Below are 25508 nucleotides of genomic sequence, written 5' to 3' on the forward strand. Positions count from 1 at the left end.
AGCACTGTCGCTGCAGAACCAAGAGGAGATGTTTCCCTCTGAGACAGATGGATCACTTCTTAGAGCTAGCCCAAATTTAAAATAATATCTTTCTCTATTACATGGAAATGCCATTTAATATAGACCCACTGTGTCCTCTGCTCTCTGCTGCTAGGCCACTTCTTTGCCAGAAAGAACAGGAACAAGTCTTCATCCCTTTACAGGGAACCAACCTCTCCAGACCAAAGGCCCAGTCTGTGCTGCTAGCTAAGATCAGCCAAATTCCCCCAAAGAAGCAGAGGCCTCTACAGACCAGGGCTGCATGCAGACTTGGGAAGTAGAACAGTGCAGATAATATGCACATTTTGCCCTGATTTATGCCTCAAAATTCACAGACTGGGAAAAGCTGATACCATCCCAAGCCTCTAGAAAGCTGAGACCATCAAATTCAGCTTGCTTGAAAGGAACCTCCAGCTTCATGATACAGCATTGGCACATGTCTCTTGCTGACACATTGGTGTGCTTTATGTGCAGCACCCTTTCCTCCTGCTGATATCCTCCAGCTGCAGGGCATTCTCCCTCTGCCTGTCTTCTTGTGCTGTCAGCAACCTGGAAAGAACAGCACGGATCAAGAACACAACCTGCTTACTGAGCTCTTCCTGCCAAGGCATTTGCCTCTGCCCTTTGCTCTCCACCAGCCATTTAGGATTTACATTTAGGATTGCAAGAAGTGACAGGCCCAAAGACTGAACTTCTCTGGAAGATGGGCTAGATAAATTGCACACAGAGAATGAGCATGGATTTCTAGGGAACAGGGAAATTAACTGGGCACATACAAGAGGGGGTACCATGGCTTAGTCATCTGAGCACCAGTGTGAGTGGTCTGTGCCTTATTCCCAAGATCCCCTATTGCTGTCAGAATCCTGGGTTGTTTGCTCCACCTGCCTGGGCCATCTTGGGCAGCACCACGGTAATAAAGCATGCTGAAGGCACGTGCTATGGGAGATGTGATTCATCTAGCTGATAAGTAAATCCATCCAGTTAATGAACAGCTAAGTCCTGCTGTGGCTTTAACACATAGGGTGCAGGAGGATGTGAAGAGATAAAAGAAAAGAAAAGGATAGTTTTCTTGCAATATTTGAAATACTTTTTTTCCAAAAACTACCTTTTTTAACTAAAAAATTTAGAGCAAATTTCTTTCAGCTGGATGGTATCTTACCTCCTTTTAAAATGATTGCCACTAAAATAGCTCAGTCTGTACCATGCTTATTAAGATAGGGGAGAAAGAACCCTTAGTGCTGCTTGAAGACTTCAAACTGAAAACACCAGCTTAAAATCTGGGACAGTATTCAAGGTTTTTGTGATGAAATATTCAAATTGAACTCCTAATCTTGCAACAGCCAGTTCTACCAGGTGAAGTTTTTTGTGCAGAGTCCAGTCTACACTTGGTGCTCTCCAGGCACAAAAGACAAGGACCTGGAATCAGGTCTCTTTTGGGATGTGACAGAAAGTCAGTCTCTCACACTCCCCTCTCCTTGCCCATTCCCCAGGGGAGCCCACACCAGTCACCTCCAGCTGGAGAAGTGTCCCAGGGTGACAGCTCATGTTCACTGACCTGGCCATGTGCAGCATGGGCTCCATGATGTTGTAGCCAGTCATGGCACTGCACTCGTAGAACACAGCCTTGTACTCCTGCCAGAGAGCACAGCAAGCACCCACAGTGACTGCCAGCTCTCCCCAATCACCACTCACCCACAGCCTTGGGAGCTGGCCCACCCTCGTCCCCAGGAACCCTGCCAAGAGCCACTGGATGGAGCCAGGAGAGTGGCTGCTACCCTGCTGGGTGCACATCCTGCTCACACAGCCAGGAGGAGGAAATGCTTTTTCAGCATTGGGGGCCAAGTCAGAGTGTCCAGAAGGGAGCACTGGGGGAGTTGTTTGGGAAGAGAAAACATCTGTCCAGGGTACTTTGATTTCCTTACCTTTTTTTGCGAGTCCAGAAGGCAGGAAGCCTTTGAAACCCTGTCTCCCCCAACCCACGGGCCAAGGTGCCAGCAGGCAGGCAGACAGACAAGGGGGTGAGGAAAGAGGCAGGATGTTGCATTAGGGAGCCCTCAAATGGGAAATCAGCCATGCATGTTCCCCTCAGAAAACCTGTAATGAGGCATCAAGCCCCAAGAGCCTGCTCAAGGGCCACCGTCTGCCACATACAGGCCACCACCCCATCCTCCCTTGGACCAGAGGGACCTGTCCACATTGGAGAAACAGGGAACAGGGGGTGGGAGGGAGAGGGAAGGTACCATACTGGAAAAGGGCTCCAAGAAGGGCTTTCTGTCAGCCAGATTGCCCTGCTCACAGCTGGAGGGTGGCTGCAGAGCACATCAAACAGCAGAGCACTGAGTCACACCTTCGCCAGCCTTTCCCCCTCCACCTTGGGCACCTTCCGGGTCTCTCTCTGCACAGCATCCAATTTATTTCCAAGCAGAAACACCACAGCTCCATCCTCTATTCCTTCCTGCAAAAGAAATAAAGACCCCTAGAGACCCAGCCACTCAGAGCAGATCCTTCCAGCCCAAGCAAACAAGACCTTCAGTGGCAGCAGGAGCAGGCCCGTTAAAGGGTAATTCCCTCAACAGCCCCAGGGATTTGTGAAGGGAAGCTTGAACTAGGGTAACATTCCAAATGTTTGGTATAAGCTGGGACAGTGACAGAGGAGAGACAGGACATAAGTGCCTCTCAGGAAAACAAGAAGCCTAAAGAAAAGCAGCTTGCCCCATAGGCATTTTGGAATTTGTGATCTGCCAGATCTTCTAAATAAGCTCACTATTTTTTGTATGTGCAGTACAGTGTCTGATGTGCTGTCCTAAACTCAATGATCCCTTGCTGAAAATCCACTGGCCAAACAAGTTAAGCAACCTTCATCCCTTGTAAGCTGTCTCTGTAGGGACTGTTATTCCTAGGCAGTTCCTGGAGCCCCTTACCTCTGGTCAAACTCTCTACAGTTCCCCTGGCTCACTAGAGCATGGTCAGAGTAAGAACAAGGCTCAAAGTTATTTCCACATTCAAGTGCTCTGCATGGCACACAAAACCTGAACAGCTTCAAAACAAAATAAATACACAGATGGGGAGAGGAAAAGGAGACAGAGATTAAAATATACAGATTTCACGTGGTTTGATTTTCTGTGCACTCAGTTTAAACTTCCTCCTGAAAGGAACCTGATTTTCAGAGGCTGGTTAGTTTTGAAGGTCCTAACATTTGATCTTTTAGAGTCCAAAGACATAAGTGGTTGTTTGTTTGGTTTTTTTCCCCAACAGGCTTGTGGAAATTAACAGTGCTAGAATCCTCCAACCTATACTTACTCATTCCACTGAGATCTGGGTTTTTTGAGACTCAGCACAATCAAAACAAAACCGCCCTTGAAAATTTCACTTCACCTCTTGATCATCTACACACAACTAATTTAAATTTTAAATAGAGGTATTTTTGTGTCCCCAAGAATATATAAGCTACAGATAAATGCTTTTAGTGAGTGTTTGGAAATAAAAGACGGGGGAAACCCAACAGTATTAATACATTGTTACCGAATTTTAAAATAAAAAAGGAAATAAAAAGGACCATCTCCCTTTCCTGTGCATAGGCCAGACACCAGGAGAGCTCCCTGCCTGAGCACAGGTGGGATGTGACCATGTTTAGAAGATGTAGCCAGTGCACATGGGCTGCTTACAAATCCACACTACTGTTTTGGGAGGTCCCATCACGTTCTGCCACAGAAACAGCCCTCCCTGATTTAATGGTCTACCACTGCCTTTGTCACCTTCCACACAAAGCCTCTGGTTCCAAACTGACCAGCACAGGCATCTGTTTTGAACTCAGCTTCACAAGGTCAACAGGACTTCCTGGGGCACTGAAAAGCGTCCCTTCCAGGCAGTGTTGGAGCAAGGGAGCAGCAGCAGCAGCAGCACTGGAGGCCGGGTCCCGCTCTCACCTGGACGCTGCTCATCCAGTTCCTCACGGCCACGAAGGAGCACTCGGCCGTGATGTCGTACATGACCAGGATCCCGTCCGCCTTCCGGAAGTACTGCTTGGTGACGCTCCGGAACCTGCGCCCACACAGACCAAAAGCACCCTCAGAACCACGGGGTCAGACTGTCTGTCTGTCTGTCAGTGCAGGCTCTCTGCAGGGCCTGGCAGCACCTTTGTGTGATGTGTCCCTCTGGGCTGGTGTCTACACACAGGTGGCAGATCCCTGTACCTTTGAGACAGGCCAGGCAGCCGTGGGTAAGTGGGAATCTTGCCAAATGCACGGTGCTGAGAAAGCAAGAAGGAAGACCTTTGCACGTCAGAAAGAAAGAAGCAGATGAATCTATTTGGGTGGGACAGGAAAAAGTAATTTCCTATTAAAAGGGAAACTGATGGAGAAAACATGATCTTTCTCTATAGTCTGGAAGAATCTGCAGACTAAGCTGCACCACAGAACAAACTAGGCATGCGTAATGCCTGCCCCAGGGCTGCCAAAACAGCAATTAAGAACTCAGCATCAGTACAGTCTGTTTCCACTATTGACTCTATAAACCAATGGCATTACACATAAAAAAATCAGGAGCTAGACACAAATTCCAGGAAAAAATTCTGCCAGACATCTACTTTTTGTTGTCTGTACCATTTAAAACCACAGGCTGATATTTTGTGAATAAATTCCAATCAAAGCAAACCAAACAAAAAAATCCAAACCAAGCAACCAAAACAACAAACCCAAACCTTGGAATCTGTAAGCACTTTGTGACAGAGCCATGATATAACCACAATGATTGCAAACTGACGGAATTAACAATGTAATTTGGGAATTAATAAATGTAGCAAAAGTCCTGAGATCTCACTAGAGAGCTGTGTATTTCAGCCCTGCCAGGACAACAGACTCTACTCTTACAAGCCAAGGAAACCTACAGCTGTTACCCTCCTGTACTCTTCAGATAGTTGCCTGGAGCCTGTTCTTTCTTACTACAATATTCTGGCACCTACCCAACTGAGAAAGCACAGACTCTATCTTTGGCGATCAAGGTGCACCTCTGGAACTGCCAGCCAGGCAAGATGCTCCAGAAGAACCATCAAAGGTAGCATGCATAAGTCTCAGGGAAGTCACCAAGGAGTTCTCCTTGCATGCTCCAAGGGGTTCTTCCATCTCTTCCTTAGATATTTACAGTTGAATACCTCTATTTAGAAGTAATATTCCTACAGAAGAAGAAAAAGCTTTTTCTTCTTCCCAGGTCTGCTATTTGGTATCAGCACTGAGCCAAGCTTTCTCTTGTGGGTACACATCTAAGACCTGCTAGTGCTGCAGGGGCCTGTGGTAAAGCTCCTTCTGCAGAGACAATATCTTGAATTTGGCCTCTGCTGCAATCTGGCCTCAATAAAATGTCACATTTTATGTCATAGCAACTCCCCTTACTGCTCAGTTTCAGCATCAAAATAACCACAGGAGTCCCCTCAGAAATACTTATTTCATCAGCATGAAGCCTAATTTTGGAAGAGAGAGTTGCTTTTCAATAGATACTCCTACTTAGTACATTCCCACCAGCTCTGCACAGTCTAGCTGCCTGAGACAGACAGCATCATTGGCACAGTCTAGGATTAGAATATTCCCATGACCTTGGCTGCCCCCTGAAGGCCTGCCCCCATAACATATTTAGCTCAAAACACCCAGTGCTTATTTTTGTCAGGCCCTTGAGGTTCATGGTCCTCTTGAAATAGCTTCTCATCTTAAGCTTTGAATTATATCCTACATAAAATGTGATTTACATGGAGCCAGTGATGGGCCTTGATCTCTAATAACAGATAAGGGTCAAATGTGTCCTCTCCTACTCTTGTCCTCACCAACACTGCTGGTAACATCTAGAGATATCCCAGGCTTTTTAAACTAGAGGGCTTCAAATGGGAAGCAAGTGTTCACTGTCACAGAATGCTGTACAACCCCTCTACCAAGGATTATCACTTCCACAAGTCTATCAGCAGAAGGGACAGCGAAAGGGGCCAATAGCCTCACTGACAGAGTCCAGCAGGGTAGTTCAAATCACCTTCTCCACAGGTCATGCTAATTCAGCTAGTTTTGACAGCCAAATCAGATCTGGAAAGGTTCAGAGTCCTTTCCACCCTTTGAACCCCATGACATACATCTATGGATGGATTGCTTGGAGCCACAAGCATGCAGGTCAGACACACAGAAAACTACTTTTCTGTCAGTCCTCAGAGTGATCTCCCCAAGCCCTGTTTCACAGTTACAGCTTCTAGAAATCTCTGGAGCAGACCTTTGCTGCAGGTTCAGCACTGGAATAGCTATCATGACCTGTCTGATCCTTCTGAAGCTGATAGTTTTCCCAAGAACAGAAACCAGCTGCATGCATTCTTTCCCTTTCCTCCAGCAGAAATCACTTACCTCTCTTGTCCAGCTGTATCCCACAGCTGTAAGGCAACCTGGGTGTTATCCACCATTAGACTCTTCACCTGGTAATCAATACCTGTCAGGAAGGTGACAATGATTAAGAGGTAGGATGGGGAGAGAGCAGCTTGCCATTACAATAGCCAGACAAACTCCATTTAGTTCAGGGAAACTGCAAGATTGATTCAATACTGGGAGAGGGACCATCTTTACTCTCTAGCTGGGCTATAATATAGGCAAAAAAGCATTTTCCCAGGCTGCCTTTCCCACCCTCCTTATCCAGATGAAGCAAGCACCCTATTACTTACCAATGGTTGCATTGAGCTCAGCCAAGAACCTGTCATAGCAGAAGCGGTGGATGAAGGAACTCTTCCCAACACCAGAATTCCCCACAAACACCACTTTAAAGATGCGGTCTGGGGAACAGCTGGCTGCTTCCAGAGCTTGGAGCTACAATGGAAAAAGGCATGAGGTGTTGAAGAGGCCAGCTGCAGGCAGTGCTTTGATTCAGGGATTAGACCCCTGCAGTGTGGAGCTGGAGTTTGATGGGAAGAGAGTCAGACACCAACCCTAGCAGGTATCTGAGGAATAACCCCAGAGGTAACTGCACTCACCCTGGTTTCAGTGCCAACAGGCTGGGCTCGAGGAGGCAGTGGAGCAGCATCTAGGCCATCTGCATTTTTTCTGCAGTCAGAGTCACCCTTCAAAGTCATCTTAAACCACTCAGGATCTGCTGCCAAGGGCCATCTCTCCTCATCTCTGCTGTTCTCTCCAAAGTTTGAGCTGCCTCCTTCTCCTGTCTTAATCCAAACCCCATTGCCTGGGAAGTATTTACAGTTCTTTCTGTTGGGTTCTTCCACTGCCACGTCCTCTGGGAAGGCGGAGGGAAGGTCCGCAGAGGCCAGTTGTCTGCATTGACGTCCACAGGCAGCACAGATAGGGTGGGAGGGGGGGAGGACAAAGGGAAAGGAGGAGGTTGCAAATTCCCAACCAACCAATCAATGCAATCCAATTAGTGTACATGAAGCTCTCAAAGGAACTCTTTATATTCACTCCCTACACTCCCTGTGACCAAAGCATCAGTGGCTCCCCTAGGAAGGGAAAGAGAGACAGAGCTCACCAGAGCTGTGCTGTACTCTCATGTGCTGACAAATACTTAATTAATTTTAATAAAAATTGCCACTTTGAGTTTTTCAAGAATTCTTTGCCTACCACTTTCCCCAGTAGTGAAAAAAGGAGGCAAAACATACAAAACAAAAGCCCCTTTTTTGGGGGAAAACAAAAAAGAAGAAGAAGCAATAATTACCCCTGTATTTTTGTTACTAAATACCATGTGAAAAGAAATAACAGACAACAGACTGTGCCCACACAAGAGCAGGCTGATGCACTGGGGATAGAGCTGATGTGGTAGTTGGAGGAACAACCTTCAAAAGAACACCTAAAATAACCAATTTAAAGTACTGGAATCACTGCTGAGGAGCAAGGCAGCATCACTGGTTTTCTATGGTTAAAGAACTAGGCAAGGAATGAGAAGACTACAATCAGTCTCTTCAGAGGCAGGACATCCCACCCCCCTCTGCAACTTTGCTCTTTCTGTCAGTGCAAGAATGCAGACATTACTTCTTTCTCACTCCAGCAAGTACACTTCATCTGGTTTGCAAAATCCACATGCTGCCATGCCTACACTTTTTTCTATGAAAGGGAGCTCACATTCCTGGTAGCCCTCCCTGCATGTACCCCAAATGCCAGTCCAGAGCCAGGCCAGCTGGAACTCCTCCCTCTTGAAAATGGACACAGTCTCAGGCTCTGGGGAATTGTGCCCATCTTCCAGGGCTGGCAAAATCACACAATGAGGGGTCTCAAGACCCTCTTTAGTGGGAGCAAAGGGACAAAACCAAAACTCTGAACAATGTCCTCAGATCTAAAGGATTTCTTTTCATGTTTCTCAAGCAATGTGGTGTGACACAGCACCGGGACAGAAATGAGGCAAACAAGTACTCCCCTTCTCCCGTCACCTTCATTGCCAAACTTCTCCAGCTGCTAAGCCTTTCCAGAAGGTTTATTCCAGTAGCAGCTAGGAGGATCTTTGCAAGAAATAATTGGGAAGGAAGATGGGAGAACTTGGTTATCCAATTCAATGCACAGAATGTGGCAATCACACAACCATGAAGGAGCTCTGCCTCAGACCTCACCAGGCAACTTCCTACCCTGGGCTCAAGAATCAGCCCTCTCCAGGGTCTACCTGGTTTTCCATAAGTCCATGAGCCAAGGAGCCTTGAGCTAAATCCTTAAATGCCACTACCAGAATTGCAAGCATTAAGGATGAATTGAAGCTGGAAGAAACTGAGCCTAGACCTGCACCTCTGGCTGGCACCAGGAGAAACTGGGCAGCAATGGAACTTTCTGCAGAGACCTGGTAAGAAACAGGGCAATGTGCTGCCTTAAACTTGTCTGGGGCCAGCAGTTGCAGGCAAGATCCAGCTCCAAGCCAGGTCATTGTATATTCTGCATGCAGAGTGGGAAAAAAGAAAAGGGCTCGGCTACACAGATGAGTTGCTGCCCTGGCTGAAGGGAGGCCTGGTGTGCCAGGTGAGCATCTGCATAGGTGTAGAGGGAGATAAGCAGGATGAAGCCACCTGGAGCCAGGCCCTCTCCTTGAGGCTTTCAGCTGCCAGAAAGAACCCAACCCTTGTGCAATTTTTGCCCTCTCCCATGCCCCAGAGATATGGACTCTGGCACGAGGCACCAGCGGATTTGTGCCTGAGGACAAACTGGCACACCTGGGAGTTGATCCAGTCATTTCAACAGAGCTATCTGACTCAGAAACAGGCAGCCTTTGTGACTCCCATCATCCCTTTAACAGCCCCAGACCTTCTGGTGATATTTAGATTTGCTCCCCCGTTGCTGTAGGCATAAGCAGCAGCAGGGCCAGCTCCCTGTGGAAATTAGTGAACAGTATCCTCAGCTTCATGCTGAGCTAACACCACCTGATGCCAAGAGACAGCTAAAGCCACAGAAAAGCTGCACCCCACCACACTCCCACAACCAGCCAGCACCAAGGTGGGAGAACCAGCCCCAGGACACAGCTTGACTGACAGGGTACTGCAGTGGGCCCGGACTGACAGCATGGACACGACACAGACACCCATCTAACCGTTTGACAGGCTTGTCCTCCAGCAGGTAACTGCCTAGCACTGACCCTTTCTTCAACAGGGCATTTCTGTTCTGAGGCACCTGGAAGTTGAAAAGAGAAGGAATGAAGAATGTGATTACAGCCCCAGTTCAACCTCTCCCCACCTCTGTAGAGCACTTTGGGGAGGCAAGGCTGGAGCCCTGGCAGCCCCACACAGTGGTAGTGCCTCACTGGAAGGCTGAAAGAGGTGAGCATAGGGCTTGCTTTTCTCAGTTAAAATAATTCAATTCCTGCAAGAAGCCATCACTGTTGCTGCTTTCTCCTTCACTTGAAAATCCATCAAAATGATGATGTCCCAAACTGAATTCTTCCTCTAGCCAGCCAGTTTTTATTTTCTGGCTTGTTCTCCACTTGGTCTCACAGCTGAATCTCTCTCTCTCCTCACTTGCCTCTTTCTTATGCTGATGTTTTGTGGGGCAGACCAATTGCCCTTTCCTCAGAAGACACCAGTACTCTTCCTTGACCTGTACTCACCTAGAGCTGCACATGAACCACAAGAAAGGAAGGAGGCAGCTCTACAAAGGACAGGGTAATACTCTGCCTTACACCAACATCCCTCCCCATGCTTTCCTCCTACTTACCACATAGTGAACACTTCCTACAGCCAGTATTTACCAGCTCCTCAGAGAAGGAGAAAGCAGGACAACCTCTCTCCCAACCCTCTTCCCCCCATACAGCAGCACTGCCATTCCCAGCAGAGTCACTGCTCTGGCCACTCACACAAAATGTGAAGTGAGAGACAGGATGGAAAGGTGCCCATCACATGGACACTAGAGGAAAGGGAGAGGCATTCAGTCTGCAAATCTGAAGATTTCTAACACGTCCTTACTGGTTATTTCTGGGGGAAAGGTGGAGGAAAAAGGGTTTGCAGTCTGCCAGATCTGCCTCTCACAGCAGTTTTGAACTGGCCAAACACCTGCAGGCAGCTCTGGACAGGCCTTCCTTCATGCTTCCCAGAGCCTGGGGGACTACAAAGATTATTTCTTCAATAATACTTACTGAAGGCTTATTTTAAAAGGCAAAAAAATGAGGAAGCTGTTCTGTTGGTCAGAACTCCCAGAACACCTTTACTGCAATGCAGTCTAAGAAAGGGAGACACTCAAGACTCCACAGAGGGCCTGACCCAACTAGGACCTTTGCAGGGAAAGAACAAAACATTTTTTGCATATGGAACTGATGTTCAAAAGAACCTCCAGCCACAGAAACAATAGAGTTCTGACAGACTCCCAGTGGTGAAGCACAAATTTCCCAAGGCAAATGACCCTCAAGTGCATAATTGTCCAGTCAATACAGGGAAGCTGTGGTACAGACAACCAGGGGTTCTCCAGCAGGGACAGAAGGGGAAGTTTTCAGTGTTTGAGCAGCTTCACTCGAGGGCACCCTCCAGCCACACAGAAGGAGTAAATTGTGTTACAGACCACTGGAGCTGAGTTACAACCTTCAAGTCACCTGTGGAGCAAAAGGACTCCCACACAACCTGCCCTGCCACCACCTTACCTGGAGAGGGAACAGCCTGCAGAGCACAGACTTGGGTAAGAAAGGAAGAACAATGGGGCATGTTTTACCATTGGTTCTGCCATACTTTATTGGCCTGCCAGGTTTGTGTAACATTTGGCTTTTCACCAGGATGATAAAGGGACAGATGCGACATCACAGCTGTGTAACACATGATGACAAGGATTCCACGACAGCACATGTGCAAGCATTTTGGGTGGGAAAGATTCTGGTTTACCAGTGAAATAAAAATACATGTCAAAAGTAGTCAAAGTACCAAAACACTCTTCATGATGAACAGACATGAAATTTGCTCTGTCAACAAAAAGCACACAAGCATAACTCCGTAGTCAGATGGGTCATGGGTGTGAAACTGAACCTGCAACCCCTGGGTCTTAAAAATACCCATCATGGTTTGCACATTGACAGAAATAGCCACATATCCCTATCTGTGACCCAGCCTCTCTTGCCTGGGACAGGAGAGTGCCCCACAGTGCAGTGGGGCCAGGGTCTGCTCACCCTGGCAAGGCAAGAAACTCTTATGAAGAGCAAGGTATTAAGCTGGGAACTGAGAAGAGCAAAGGAGCAGTGACTGGGTTGCCATCAGCCACATAAAGGCCAACTCCTCTGACCAACCACTTCAAAATCTTTGCTATGAAAGAACCTCTGTTCACCACACCTTGATTTCACAGAAATAACTCTTCTCAGCACTAAAAGAGGGTATTAAGGCCTTGGGATTCTTTTTTGCCTGTAAAATCACTGATAGTCTCTGGCAGAGAGTGTCTCACACACTAGGGATCCCCATTACAAGGCTAGACTCTCCTTTTTGCTTTTGCAGAGAAGTATTTTTCTCCCCCTTACTGTGAGACAGCTGGGGAGCAGACCTTCTGCAGGTGTATGATAGCAGCATCTCTGCAAGTCCTTGGAGGCCTGCTTCCCTGTGGACTGAAACGAGAGCGGCCAAAGGAAAAAACCTTATTCCAGTCAGGCTTCAACTGCCCAGCAAGACACAGCCTTGCCAGATGAGCAATCGTGGTTGGAGCTCACCCTGTGCCTCATTCCCCATTGCCAGTGCTGGGAGAAGGGAGAAAGCAGCCCCTCTGTGCTGTGACTCTCTGCTGGGCTCTCTCTTGGGTCCACCCGCAGCAGCAGGTCTTAGCAGGGGAGCAGAAGAGAAGAGAGGAGAAGCAGACAAGCTTTGCACACACAGAGGTACAGACATGAGCTGTGGTCTCCTCAGGCCACCTGCCCACCCATAGGAACCCACAAGCTGATGAAGCACAACACATGGAAAGAGGACAAGAAACCATTTTCTTTGCCTGCTTGCACTGGACTCTGCTACAGAGTGACTGTATGGCTTTTCCAAGAGGGAGCAGGAAGCTCTGATGTCCATCCATGTAGTTAGCAGCTTTAAAAATGAAGACTGAAGAAAAAAATCTTCCAGATTTTAGAAACACACATTCCTCACCTCTATCCAAAATTGTTACTGACATTATTTTATACAGCTCTCCACCTGGAGAACTCCAGCCTCTGGATTGAGCAGGGCATTTTGTCTCCCATACAGGCACAATCCCTGTGTTTCCTTCCAGAGTCCTTTACACAGCAGTCAGAAAAGCTCTTGCAGCCTATCACACCCTATCACTGTCCTCCCTGCATGTCACCTACTTCCAGACCTTCAAGTGCAGAGATCCCAGAGCAGGCAAAGACATGGTGGCAAGGATGGGTCCAAGAGGACAGAGCAGCTGTTCAAGCAACATTTGCGAACACAAAAGCTTTATAATGAAAAAATAATAAGAATTAAAAATAGACCACATATCTGTGCTTATCTTGGTGCCTGGGAAAGGCCAGAGATTGACAGTTCCAGAGAGAGATCCTGCTTTCTCCTAGTTCTCTGACACAAGGCTCACTGCTGCACCCAGCAGAGTTCACAGGAATGGGGAGCCCCCCAGGGGAACCTCTGAAAACATCTGCTACAAACTCAGGGGGTCAGAAAAACTCCAAAACCCTCCTGTATCACCCAGTCAGCCAGCAGCACATCTGAGAATCCATCTTCTTCCTCAGCACCCAGCTCCAGGATGCATCCAGCTTCTCTCCCCTCCTTGCATGTGCCCAGTGCCTGGCACAACACACAGAGCCACACATGCAGCAGGCAGCCCCCACTGCAGCCCTGCACAGGGCTGTGTGACAGTCCCCAGCCAACGTGCCCTGGGTTAAACCCAGGCAGCTGGCAGCAGCAACCAGCAGAGCTTGCCTCCAGCACGGACACAGAGGCTCTGCACAGTCTCTATTAAACACAACACCAGGCCCCGAGAGCTCTTGTCATTGTCCCCCGTGGAAGTGACAGGCCCCCGAGCGGTGACAGCAACAGCAGCAGATGAGAGGAGGGTGGTTGGGAATTAAGGTTTTCTTTCTTAGACTAACCAGCTTCTTGGCTTCAAAGGCATCTCGCTCATCTCGAAGTTTCTTGTTCATTTCTCTGCTCAAAGGAAGACACAGGAAAGACACTATGAGATGGTTGTCAAAAATTAAGTAAAGCCCAACATTTAAAAGTGAGAACAGAAAGAGAGCTTGGGAACAGAGATAAAGATGTTGTTTATAGCTGGACATGTTGGGATTTCCATGTATCCCAGCCAAGGTCATGGGCTCTACACGGTTGCCTTAGCCACCAGGAAAGACTAAATTCCTCCAGAGGAGGGATTACCTCGTGAAATAACATAACCTTGTAATGTGCCAGAACTGGCCAAACTGCACAACTCTGTCTGGACCTAGAAAAACAAGCAGAATCTAAACACTGCTTCAATACAATTCTGTAGCTTTCCATGGGAGAAATAAGCACAGTGCTGAAACCTCAGCTCTTACAGGCATAAGAGCTCAGCATTCCCCTCCAGCCTTCACCAGTTCTCACCTGAGGAGCTCCAGCTGCCGAAGGAGGCTTTGTTTCTCTTTCTGCATGTTCTTGGAGACTCTAAAAACATCCCTGGGCAAAAGGTATTTTAAAATAAGGAGAAATAAATTAATGGCAGAGAAAATACACACATCCCTCTCTCAGGGGTACTCATGCTATTCTCAAAGACAAAGGCATGCCTTATGCTTAGGAGAATTCAGAGGAAGCAGCACTGTTCTGGGAGCTGGCATGGTTGGGTTGTACCAGAGCTCTCCTGCTCTCCTCCAACATGAGAGCAGGCAACTCATCCTCTCCACTTCCTCAGCTGCTGGAAATGGAAAGGATGCTCACTGCCATCTAGATCTGAAACCTCCCAATGTTTTATATAGGTATTATTAGATTTAACCCAGAAATGGGAACAGAATTGATTAGAAGATCTTTAAAGAGAACATTATAGAGGGGATGGTGAACTGGAAAATACATAGAGAAGCCTCCTTTAGGCTGAGGAACATCTGTATTTTTGTACTCATATTCATTTCTCACAGAAGGTAGGCAAGAGTTACCAACATCACACTGTATTTAGGCCCATAAGACCATTGTAATGCTTCTTCTTTTCCCCAAAAAGTAACAAGCAATCTTCTAATGAAACCAAGGCTCCAAACTAGCGATAATTATTCTTTAACTGCATGCCCAGCCTTTCTTTCTCTGTCCATGTCTTTACACAAACACCATGCCTTTCCTGTTTTTTCCCCACCTGTCCTTCTGCTCTTGCTCAATCTGAGCCTCTTTCTGGAGCTTCTGTAATTGTCCCTTCACTGCCTCTAGCTCCCATTTGCTTTTCTCCAGCTCTTCCAGCAGGTTTTCATTCAGGTGCCGGAGCCTCTCGTTCTGCACGCGCGTCTCCAGCTGCTCCGAGTTCAGTGACTGTAGCTGATGTTCCAGCTGCAGTGGGAGAGGAGGAAGAGGAGGGGTTAAACACAGAGGAAGGGTTTTGTGCTACAATCACAACTGTAAAAACAAGCTGAAAAAGCAGTTGTAAACAGTGAGGCAGAAGGGGGTAAAAAACCCCTAAGTTTACAGAGCCACCAGGGGCCTGGAGAAGGTGAACTGGAAGGAATTCTCTCTTATCATGTCAGCACTGGGGAACCAAGCAATGCAATTAGGCACAGCTGAGGAAGTGCTTCAGGCAGCAGGAGCAGCCTGATGCTGTCAGGCATTGTAGGACTCAAGAGTGCAAATGGGGGTCAAAGGAGGACTGGAGAAATTTGGGTGGAAGCAGGGTTGTGTCTGTCGGGACTTATTAAGCAGAGTTGTTGAAGTGCATCCTCTAGTTTGGGGGCTTCCTGAAAGGAGGATATATGGAGGTGCTAGGGGCATTTCAGACTACTCCTGGAAAGTGAAGTGATTGGGTGGCCTGCTAGAGACAGGACCTTGGGCTGGAGATGCAATTTAAATGCCACTGGGGTGCAGCTGCACTCTAGGCAGCACAAGCCCCCAGCACAACTACCAAGCCTGATTTGGGAAGTTCAAAGCTGCTGCCATGTACTCAGCCAATGACTCAATTCCTTACAAATGGCTGGCATAGTCTAGGAAAGAGACAGACAGATGTAGCAGCCAAAGCTGCCCATCTCAGATGACAAGGAGGACATTTCAAGAGGGATCACAGTGACAGTGCAGTATCCAGCCAGCCACACCAGCTAACCAGGGCCCTCTGCTGAAGCAGCTGCTACACAGAAACTCCAGTACCCATCTGAGAACTTACAGCCCAAAATAAAAGCATGCAATCCATGCTCATAACTAGAGAGAAACACCAGGAATCAGGTCTGATTGGGGTAGCAGGTGGCAGTCAGCCTCCACATTTACACCTTCAGCTTGCCTTTTCTCTCAGCCTACTTTCTCTCCCTCTCAAAAGAAAAATAAAGCAGCACACCATGGCAGAAGATAAAATGCCTTTTTTTTTTGCTACTCTCCTCTCTGCCAGCACACATGTACAACTGTCAAGAGCAGGAATGAATAGATCTGACGTTTCCTAGGTTCCTTGAAACACAAGCCTCACCTCCCTCCTCACTGAGGCTAGAAGGGCAAGCCACACCCAGCTTTGCCTGGAGACCTCCACTCCTGCGGACACTGGGGAATATTTCAGCGAGATGACATGTGCTGAGCAGTGGAGTTGAGACTGAAAACCAGCAAGCCCTGCTTACAGCTTCGGATCTTTCAATAAGCCAGGGAACTGGCTTTAAATAAAGCACACCAGCCCCTCCCTAAAATGCCACCATCACGCTCAACTCTCCCGTTTACGTGGTCTGTCCTTGGAAGCGATGCTGTAGAACTGCACCCTCACAGTACTGGTCTTAGGCCACAAGAGGGACCCGATTATCCACACAGCTCAGTACAAGCCTCAGTTAAGAGCACCAGAACTGACTGAGTAACAGCAAGTGTCCATGCAGCCCAAGTGTTCTGCTCTGACCCTCAGCAAGAGCAGATGCTACCTAGGAAGAGCATGGCTGAGCTCTTAACTATGGTTCACTCCCCCCATATATCCCTCCCATCTATGGTCCCTGGACTAGGGATGCTAGAGGCCACATCTCTGACTATTCTTCCTTGCAATGAATATTTACAAGCCTATTTGTTTGTCCAATTCATTTTTAAACTGCTGATATTGCCTACCTCTTGGGGCCAAAAGTCTAGCACAGATCTCTGTGTAAAGAAGTGTGTTCTTCTAAATCAAATTCATACTGGTCTCATTGAGGGTCCCTCACCTTTGGGGAATAACAGTTTGGTGTGGACCTTATCCATCACTTTTCTGGGTTCATAAAGCTCACGTGCATCTTCCCTCAGTCTCCTTCTCTCCAAAACCCAAAATTCTAGACTTTCCTGGTTTCTCTTCCTGAGGCAAGTTTTCCTTTTTCTTAATAATATTAGCACTCTGTATCTTCGCATTTGAGAAGGACACAGTAGAATTAGAGGAGATCAGAACTGCGCACACTGAGGCACATCAAAGATGTGGGCAGCAGAAAAACCACACCCTCTATCTTATTCTCAATATCCTTCCTGGTGGCACCTCAGTTGTGCTGGCTTTTCCAGCTGCTGGACAATGAGCTGGTGATTTCAGAGAAGTCCAGTTCCATCCACATCACAGCTGGGTATCCAACTGGGATATCCCTGGTCTCCAGCATCTTGCAGGTACCTGCCATGACTTGTTTCTGTGGGGGCCACATCTCAGTTTTTGAGACACCAAGGAAAAAGACATCTGGAATGGACCATTCCACACAAATGTCCATGCTGGGGATGGCAGGCTAAAGGGAAGCTTGTGCTTTGATCTTTTATGTGACTGATCAATCAGAATGTCAAGTGCCCAAATGCAAGTATACAATATGTACCTCTCTAAGTGTCACAGAACTGTTCACTCCAGGTGAACAGTTTTGGAGTAGACAGAATACAAAAACTAGAGAAATATGGCTCTTGTATGTCCACACACATCTTCCTTACACACTGCAAAAAGCTTTAAACTCACAACTTTCAAAATTTTACCCCATTTTCTTTGCCAGCACTGTACAATTGATAGGAAGATTGTGCCAACAGAACATAAAGCAGGTAAGAAAATGCAGGAACAAAACATTCACAGAACAGCATTGCAGCTGAAGACAAACCAATTATTTGACAAACCATCTCAACACCTTCAGAGACAGGAGAGGACTTCACTAGCTAGAGCCAAATTATCTAGTGCCAAACCCTCAGCAGCTGAGCACCATTTTCCATTAGAAAATGCCTGAGCAGAAAGAAGCAGAGGGGGATGTGCTTTGTTAGAAAGGATTTGGATCCCATTACCTTCTTCTGGCGGTAGAGGATTTTCTCCAGCTCCTGCTCTTTGTTGTGCAGCTCCTTCTGGAGCAGGTTACTCCTGTCATGCCTCAGTGCTTCCTGCAGAAGTAAAGACACAGAGCTGTGCACAGCACCCAGCACAGAGCTGTTCCTTGGCCACACAAGCCACCCCCTCTACTTCAGAACAAAGGAAGGCTGCCTTCAAGCCAAGAGAGAGAGAAAGTACCTGGCAGACCAGCCTCTCCCTTTCTGCTTTGATCTGTTGCTCCATTTCTTCATAAAGGCACCTGACTTCTCGATCATGGTCTGACTCCTTCCTACAAAACGCAGGAGCACACAGGTCAGGAGGGCAAAAGAAAAGAAAGAGGAGGGTGGAAACAGATTCTTACTAACAGCTGTGTGGCACTGAGTGGGATTTTAACAAGACTGAATGTTATGGGTGAGAGCAGAGCAAACCCATGGGAACAGACCAAGATAGAATAATTTTATTACAGCAAGAAATATCTTTTTTACTGGTGCATCCAGTCTCTCCTTGCATCTGAGACAGGATCCAAGCATCAGCTCCTGGCACAAATGGCCATGATGTTCTCCTTACCTCTTCAATGCTTGCTCCATAGACTCCTTCTCATGATTCACCTCCTTTATGTACGAGGAAACACGCAACAGGAACTCTTCAAAATTGGATAAGAGCTCTGGACGCTCCTTCCGTAGGCGAGCCCAGAGCTCCCGAATCTCATGTGGGCTGCAGCAAGCACACAGGAGAGAAGGAAAGCAAGAGAGTTACTGTGTCATCCACGGACTGTTATTCCAGCTGCAACATGCACTCAGGACAGACTGCCATTCTCCTGTGATGATCTCTGTTACACCATTACAGCAGAGAGGGAAACTGGACAGTGACAGAGCATGCATGTGGAGTGGGATCTATTGTGAGGTCAAAATAAAGGAAGTCATCTGCAAGAAGGAAAGAAAAATAATCTAGGAAGCAAATATAGAATGATTGCTTTTCCAAATACTCATAGATAGATTTGATGTCTACATTAAGACTTGGAGAAATGAATATTCAGCAAATTTGCTGTGGGTTATGGTCAAACTGTTATAGCACACAAAGTTTAGCACACATCACACATCACTGGTGTTTTTCTTACACTCAGACTGTACTGGTGGCTGCTACAGTCCTCCTTATTTTTGTTTTTTTACAGGTTTGGAAACCGAGGCACAAAAAAAGATGCAAATTTGCTGAAGTGTCACATCAGGATAACAACAGAGGAAGCCCTGGAAAACCAAAGATGTCTTTTTCTGAACCTGCAATAATGATTACACTCTTTTGACATTTAATTCATTGCAACTTGAACACAGGACTTCCAAACTTCATTCCCAAAGTGTCTTGTAAGCCTGCAGACATCACTTCATGTTTCTTTTTAGGAAAGAGCTTCTTTAGTTTTTTTTTAATCATTAAATACTTTGGAAAAACTGCCTTGAAATATACAGAATAATTATACCTATACTCAGTATCCAAATAGCTATTTTTCTTTGTCTATGTATTTGTCTCTCTTAGTATTCTTTGGGGAAACACACAAGCAAAACAAACCAACCAAAAAGCTTTTGATTTCCTCTGCCAGTACTGCATGACAGCCTTCTTTTTCTGTCCCAAGTTTAAAAAGTTATAGCACTTCATCAGATCTTCGTATTTGAAATAAAAGAACATATTGAGTTGTGTTAGGAAATGAAACTATTTCTTTCTAGAGAAAGCAGTGACAATTTTTCATATTCCTGCTCTCACCTCAATTAGCTTCTGTTTGATATTACTGCTTTACAACAGCTGGTTCGGCACAAAGATGTGACATGTAGTAGCTACTAAACTCATTGCATAAAACTGCCAGTAAGTGGTCAAAATAAAACACAAGATAATTCCACTTTGCACTTCTGCTTCTCAAAGCAGACTTATAAACAGTAGAGACTGTTTTCCCAGAACAGTAACATGACCTTTCAGTGTCATCCTGTTGTTTGAAGACTAACAGCTTTCACAGAATTTCTTCCAGACAGAAGTTGTTTATCACTCAAACATGCAGATGCTTTGCATTACAATGAAAATAAGGGGGAAAAAAGTCTGTTTTGTGACAGATGTGCCTCTGAAAGCAGCAAACTCCATCACTTTCAGCTTCTGTCTCCAATCCTGTCCACCTCCTTCCCTAACCTGGACTGCTTCTTGCACAATGGCAACACAGTTGGAGTACAAAGCCTTAAAGGGAGGACAGCCACAGATGCAGTTAGGCATCCCAGGCCCTGCAAATGTGCATCAGTAAGAACCAGTTATGCATAATGCCTCATGCTGGAAAGCCTAAAAATAGGCTAGATGACACTGGGGCCTGCAGACTCTACTGGGGCTACATGCAAGGGCATTAGCACCAAGTATCAAGGCCCACAGGAGCACCCCTTTGCCCAGTTTAGCCTTTCACACTCTTCAAGATGAGCACAGTCCCAAGTAGCTCCTTGAGCACAGATCCTTCACAGAGACTCTTGGAACTGATTGTCTGAAAATACGTGAACAGTCACACACCACTTTGGAACAGAGAGCACACTCATCCCCCTTACCTCAGCTAACCCTCACATGCTTCTTCTCATTTGCTGCCTGTGCTGGACTTGTATGCCACCAGCTGTTCCATTTTACAGCTGTGTTATGAACTTGAATTCAGGAAACTGTGAAAAGCACTGAGCTAAAAGGAATTGGTACCCAATGAGGAAATCCAGACTGCACTGCATTTGCTACCAAGAGTACGAAAACCCAAGGCAGCAGCGCAGAGAGCCCAAGCAGTGCTTCAGAGAGCAAGCAGCTCAGTTCACCTCTTTGGTCTTTTCTGGTACTTTGAAGTTTTGGTACTGCAAGATCAAAACAGGGTAGAAGCAATGCCATATGACTCCCCTACTTACTCTTCAAACAACTGGGCTGCTCCAAGCTGCTCCATCATGGAACAGAATCGTTTCTCTTCATCATCATCATCTGCAGGGTCCAAGTCATCTGACCAGCCTGACTCGAAGGTCTCCTCGTGTCTGGAGTGATCCATTCTCCCAGCCCCTTGACACAATTCAATCCCTATTAACTTTCCTGGTGGAAGGTGAAGAGAAGAAGAATAAATAAAGTCAAATTGGATGTCACTGAATAAACTGCTATTTACATGGCAGCCTGACAGAGCTCCAGAAGTTTCGTGCATGCTGCCGGTGCAGGATACAGCTCCCGGTCAGTGAAGCGCCTCCGCTCTGACGTCCCGAGTGATGTCAGTGTCCGCTCCGCAGGGCTGGGACTGAGCCTGGCCGCCAGCCCAGCGCGGGCTGCGGGGCTCCGCTCACACTGTGTGCCGATGAGCTCCGCCCGGGGCTCCGGGCTGCGGGGCTCCGCTCACACTGTGTGCCGATGAGCTCCGCCCGGGGCCCCGCTCACACTGTGTGCCGATGAGCTGCACCCGGGGCCCCGCTCACACTGTGTGCCGATGAGCACCGCCCAGGGCCGGAGCTCGCTGCACAGAGCGGCGCTCGGGGCTCAGCCGCGCTCCCACTCCCGGCCCCGGACTGCACCATGCTGCCGCTCCTCCGCTTAAAAACAGGCGAGGAGGGGCTCAATATCCTCCGTTCTGAGCCAAGCGCTCCGCAACAAGGACTGCCTCTTGCTCGGATTGTGTGGAGCAGGATGAGAACTCGCCCTCCAAGCACCTCCTCCTGCCCCGTCCCACGTCCAGACGGCCTCCAGCTATCGGGATTGTTCTGTGCTGAGAATGCCACGAGAAACTCCTGCTATGTGAGGCATGTGACAAATACTGGTGCTGGGAACAAATCTTTCTCAAAGAAACAAACCAAGCAATCCTATCCAAAACATAGCCCCTCATCCGTATACAGAGGCCAGGCCTTCAGCAGGAGGTACTCTTCCTTTCCAAAATACATCTGCTTGGTTCAAAAGGCAGAAATGACATCTACGAGGCCAGGAGTCAAGGATGTTCACAGAGCACAGATGAGAACATGAAGCTACTCTAAGGGGAAAAATATCCACTGTTATTATACTTCAAGGACTCAACTTTACCTCTTCTTACCTCCATAAACCCAGAATTTAGCTGTTTCTCTCCCACTCTTAAAATGTGCTGTAAAAAAACTTGCAATGTGGAGATCCAGGCCCTATTTAGTTAAAACCTGATGATCAGACAGTTAATTAAGGAGAATGGTTCAGATTAGGCACTTCTGATGTCTGCTTTTGAGAAAGAGTCATTATGTCTCATTATTTCTCTTTTACAGATGGGAAAATTGAGATGGAGATGGGAAAATTGAGGTAGAGAATGATCTGAAGATTGTTTTGATATCCTAGAAAGAGCAAGGAGCCCTCTCAAGAAGCAGACTTGATTGCAGCTTGAACTGCTTTCCCTTGATTGGCTCCTGCACACTCCATAAGAGAGACAGCCAGGCCAAACTCTTGAGTTAGGGCCAAAGTCGGTCTGAAAAGGATTTCCGTGATGCCAGACACAAAGAATAGCCATAAAGAAAAGAAATGCAGAAATTAGGTGCTTTGCCTAGACTGGAGCAAGTGCCATGGAGCCAGGCTGCCAGCACAGGGTGGTACCTGACACAAAGAGAAAACTTGCCTACCTCTCCCAGCAATGGCACTGAGGCAGAGGCCCTCATGATGCCCACGGGACAAATGCCTCATACAATGAGATTTGGGAGTAACCAAGTCATAACAGAGAGGGCACCATGGATGCCAATGTGCCCAAATTGAGCCCATTCACCTGCTACATATAGTGCTGGACTGGAATGCCCCCAGTCCTGACAGGACTCTTGTTTCTGCCAAGGAAGTGGAACCAGACAAGAAGGACAGAGGCACAGGGCAGGAACAGGTGTAGTCAGCAGGCACTCAGTGGAATAAAGCAGTCCCTGTACAGGCTGGGCCAAGACACAGTTTACTGGGTTTATTTAAAGGAAATCTTTGCAACTTCTCCTCTTACGGCGGCTGTTTCTGACCATTCAAACTGCAGCCTTAAAAAGCCCTCTCTCCCAAGTTGTGAGAAAGCTAGGAGCAAACACAAACTGAGCAATCAGGACAGCAAAATTCAGGAGCCTCTTCCATCACTTGTGAAAACCCTAGACTACCTATGTACACTTGCTTTGACCTGATCCACTTAACACCTCTGCATGTCCAAGGAAGGCACTGAGAGGTGCAGGTTTTCTGAGAGCTGACCAGGCAGATGAGCACTTGTGCTGCTGGGTGAGGACTCTGGTCAAGGATTAGCATTCTCCTGGTGTTTGGAAAAGACACAGTAAGAAGGCAACAAAGGCTTATTTGCCAGTGTTCTAGCCTACCAACAAGACTCCTACTAATGCCCTTGAACAGCACTACTACCAGCTGGGGACAGCTGCCAAGAGATGTATTTCCATGCAGATGAACAACTTTCCAATCAGATAGCCAGGCACAGTTTGCAGCATGTACCCTCTCCAGCAGGAGATGTTCTGTGGCTGGCTCCAGCAGGTAGGCAGCACAAAGCCTCCAGGAGGGGGATACACACCCACCCTCTCCAACGATGCTCACATGAGCATGGGGCAGCTTCAACAGAACCACTGCACTCTTTCTTACCAACAAAAAACATCCTCGCACAGGTGGGCTTTTTCCTTCCTCTGCCTCTGTGCAGTCCTTACCTAGACCCATGCTGAACTCCACAGGTGTCAGGTATCCTTTATTATTCTGTTCCAAGCTGTCAAAAACAGTCTCCAGCTGCTCAGGGGTTAGGGGGAGTTCACTCTGGAGCCGCTGCAAAGACAAAAGAATGCACAAACTGGAGGCACTGCTCAAGTCTTCCTTCCTTCCTTGTGAGTGTCCCTGCCATCCTCAGCTCTGGCCCACAGCAATGTCCCCTTTCAGCACTGCATCCTGCCCAGGGTGTGACAGTCTGCCTGTAGAGCTGAGTGATGACACAAACACCTGTCTGGAGTCATTGATATGTTGACTTTTTCCATTACTGGATGATTCAACCAGGATTTCAGAGAGGGAATTTCAGGTTATTTTGCTTGGAGAAAGCTCAACCTGCTTCCTCCCCCACTGCAGAGCCACTGTCTCTAGCTCACTGCCTGCCTCCCTCCACTCCTGCTCAGAGGTGGCACTGCCAGCCTCCTGTGGCCACTGCTGCTCCCAGGAGAGCTCTGGGCACACCAGGCACCAGCTCCACCTCTTTGGCCAGGGAGGGAGGTCAGACTGGTGGGTATCTGGATTCAGTTCCAAGCTCTTGCAGATCCTAAAGGAAATGTCCAGTCCATAACACTGAGTTAGCTTTGCTCTGTCACTTTCTGCCTGCTGGGACTGTATCACTTCTCCCATGGACAAGGAACAAAACAATTCCCCTTCATAATGCACATCCAGAGCACCTAGTGCAGAGGGGCACCCAAAGAAACAAATAACAAAGGGGTGTAGGCTAAAACCTCCTAACTGTCCATTAAATATGCAGCTTTACAAAAAAACTTAATAAAATTTATTAATATAACTAAAAATTAGGCATCATACAACCCAAAGCAAAATGAGTCAATATTTAAAGCGGCATGGAGCTGTCAAGTGTTATTTATAGATGTGGACAATCCACACGTAACCTTGCTGATAAACTTTTAAAGCAAAAGTCACTGAGAACTACAGGGAATTTGTTAACAAGAACTTTTGTAACAGAAAGCAGCAAAACATGTAATTGTAGACCAAAGTTATAGTTCAGGTCTAAAGTGAATTTTTGGATTAGGCTTTAACTACGATTGTATAACTTTGTCATCTCAACTTTTTTTAGAGAGGTTGATGCATTGTTCATTGTGTAGGTTTGGGGGGGGGGGGGGGGGGGGCGGCTTGTTCTGGGGAGTTTTTTTAATTGGACCAAAGACTATTTTTTTCCATCCAGATTTCCCAACCACTACATACTTGATGTCTGTAAGAACAGTCATAACTTTTTTATTTTATGCATTCCTTAAAAATTTTGAACTACAGTCCCACCTGTCTCAGGAATTCCCTGGAGGTGTGAGGCCTTCCTGGGAATTTTAGTTCCTAGCAGGTGTCTGTGCCAGAGTTTGGTTCTTAGAAATTTGAATAAGACAGAAGCCACATGCACATCCACACTTGCCAAGAGTGGAGGCATGCCACATTGTCTCCTGTTTTGCCACCCATGACTTTACAGATCCTCCCAGGACAGAGGAAGAATTTTTTCCCTCACCTGCATGTCCACCTTGGTGATAAAACCCTTCTCATCCTTGTCACACAGCTGGAAGAGCTCCCTTGCCTTCTCAAGCATCTCCACCTGCACATCTTCCAGTCTGCTCCTTTGGCTGGGAGGAGAAACACGAGGAGCCACCCCATCCTCCTCACCCCCTCCCTCTTTCCTTTCCCAGCGGACGTATCCCAAGAGCACTCCACTCTGGTTCTCCATCTTCTCAAAGCCTTCTTCCCCCAGGCAGGGCCAAACAGAAGAGCTGTGGGCCAGGAAACAGAGAAAACCCAGTCAAACATGACCCTCAACTTCCAAGCCACACTTGATATAGTTAAATGCCTTGATGGTTGAAAGAACAACATTCAGCATCCATATCTGGGCAAAATAACCTTTAAAGTCCCCTCCAACCCAAAGTATTCCATGGTTCTATGAACTGAGCAGAGGGGGGGAAGGGAGTTTGTGTCACAGACACGCCACACTGAGGCACACATCAC

General features: G+C 47.3%; 1 protein-coding gene across 1 annotated transcript; it reads right to left on the reverse strand.

The window, feature by feature from the left end:
• CRACR2B (calcium release activated channel regulator 2B) lies at positions 1-25269 on the reverse strand. Its single transcript, XM_054276228.1, has 17 exons — positions 25021-25269; positions 23477-23588; positions 20735-20909; positions 18402-18548; positions 18033-18123; positions 17813-17905; positions 14739-14926; positions 14006-14077; positions 13522-13576; positions 9568-9647; positions 7028-7322; positions 6722-6863; positions 6411-6492; positions 3966-4080; positions 2387-2494; positions 1595-1671; positions 1-588 (listed from the first exon to the last, which is right to left on the reverse strand). Exons 1-17 carry the CDS (start codon positions 25231-25233, stop codon positions 504-506), a joined length of 2130 nt encoding a protein of 709 aa, XP_054132203.1. The 5' UTR covers positions 25234-25269; the 3' UTR covers positions 1-503.
• Positions 25270-25508: the final 239 nt, after the last annotated feature.

The sequence above is a fragment of the Melozone crissalis genome, unplaced genomic scaffold, assembly GCF_028551555.1.
Source record: "Melozone crissalis strain CALT ecotype California unplaced genomic scaffold, PUWL_Pcris_2 ptg000018l_1, whole genome shotgun sequence".
NCBI lineage: Eukaryota > Metazoa > Chordata > Aves > Passeriformes > Passerellidae > Melozone > Melozone crissalis.

Coding starts and splice junctions, on each gene's coding strand:
- CRACR2B (XM_054276228.1), bottom strand. CDS start 25,233: ATGGAGAACCAGAGTGGAGTGCTCTTGGGATACGTCCGCTGGGAAAGG. Junction 13,577..14,005: donor CGGCAGCTGGAGCTCCTCAG/GTGAGAACTGGT, acceptor TCCTTTGAGCAG/AGAAATGAACAAGAAACTTC. Junction 7,323..9,567: donor GAGGACAAGCCTGTCAAACG/GTTAGATGGGTG, acceptor ACGTCAATGCAG/ACAACTGGCCTCTGCGGACC.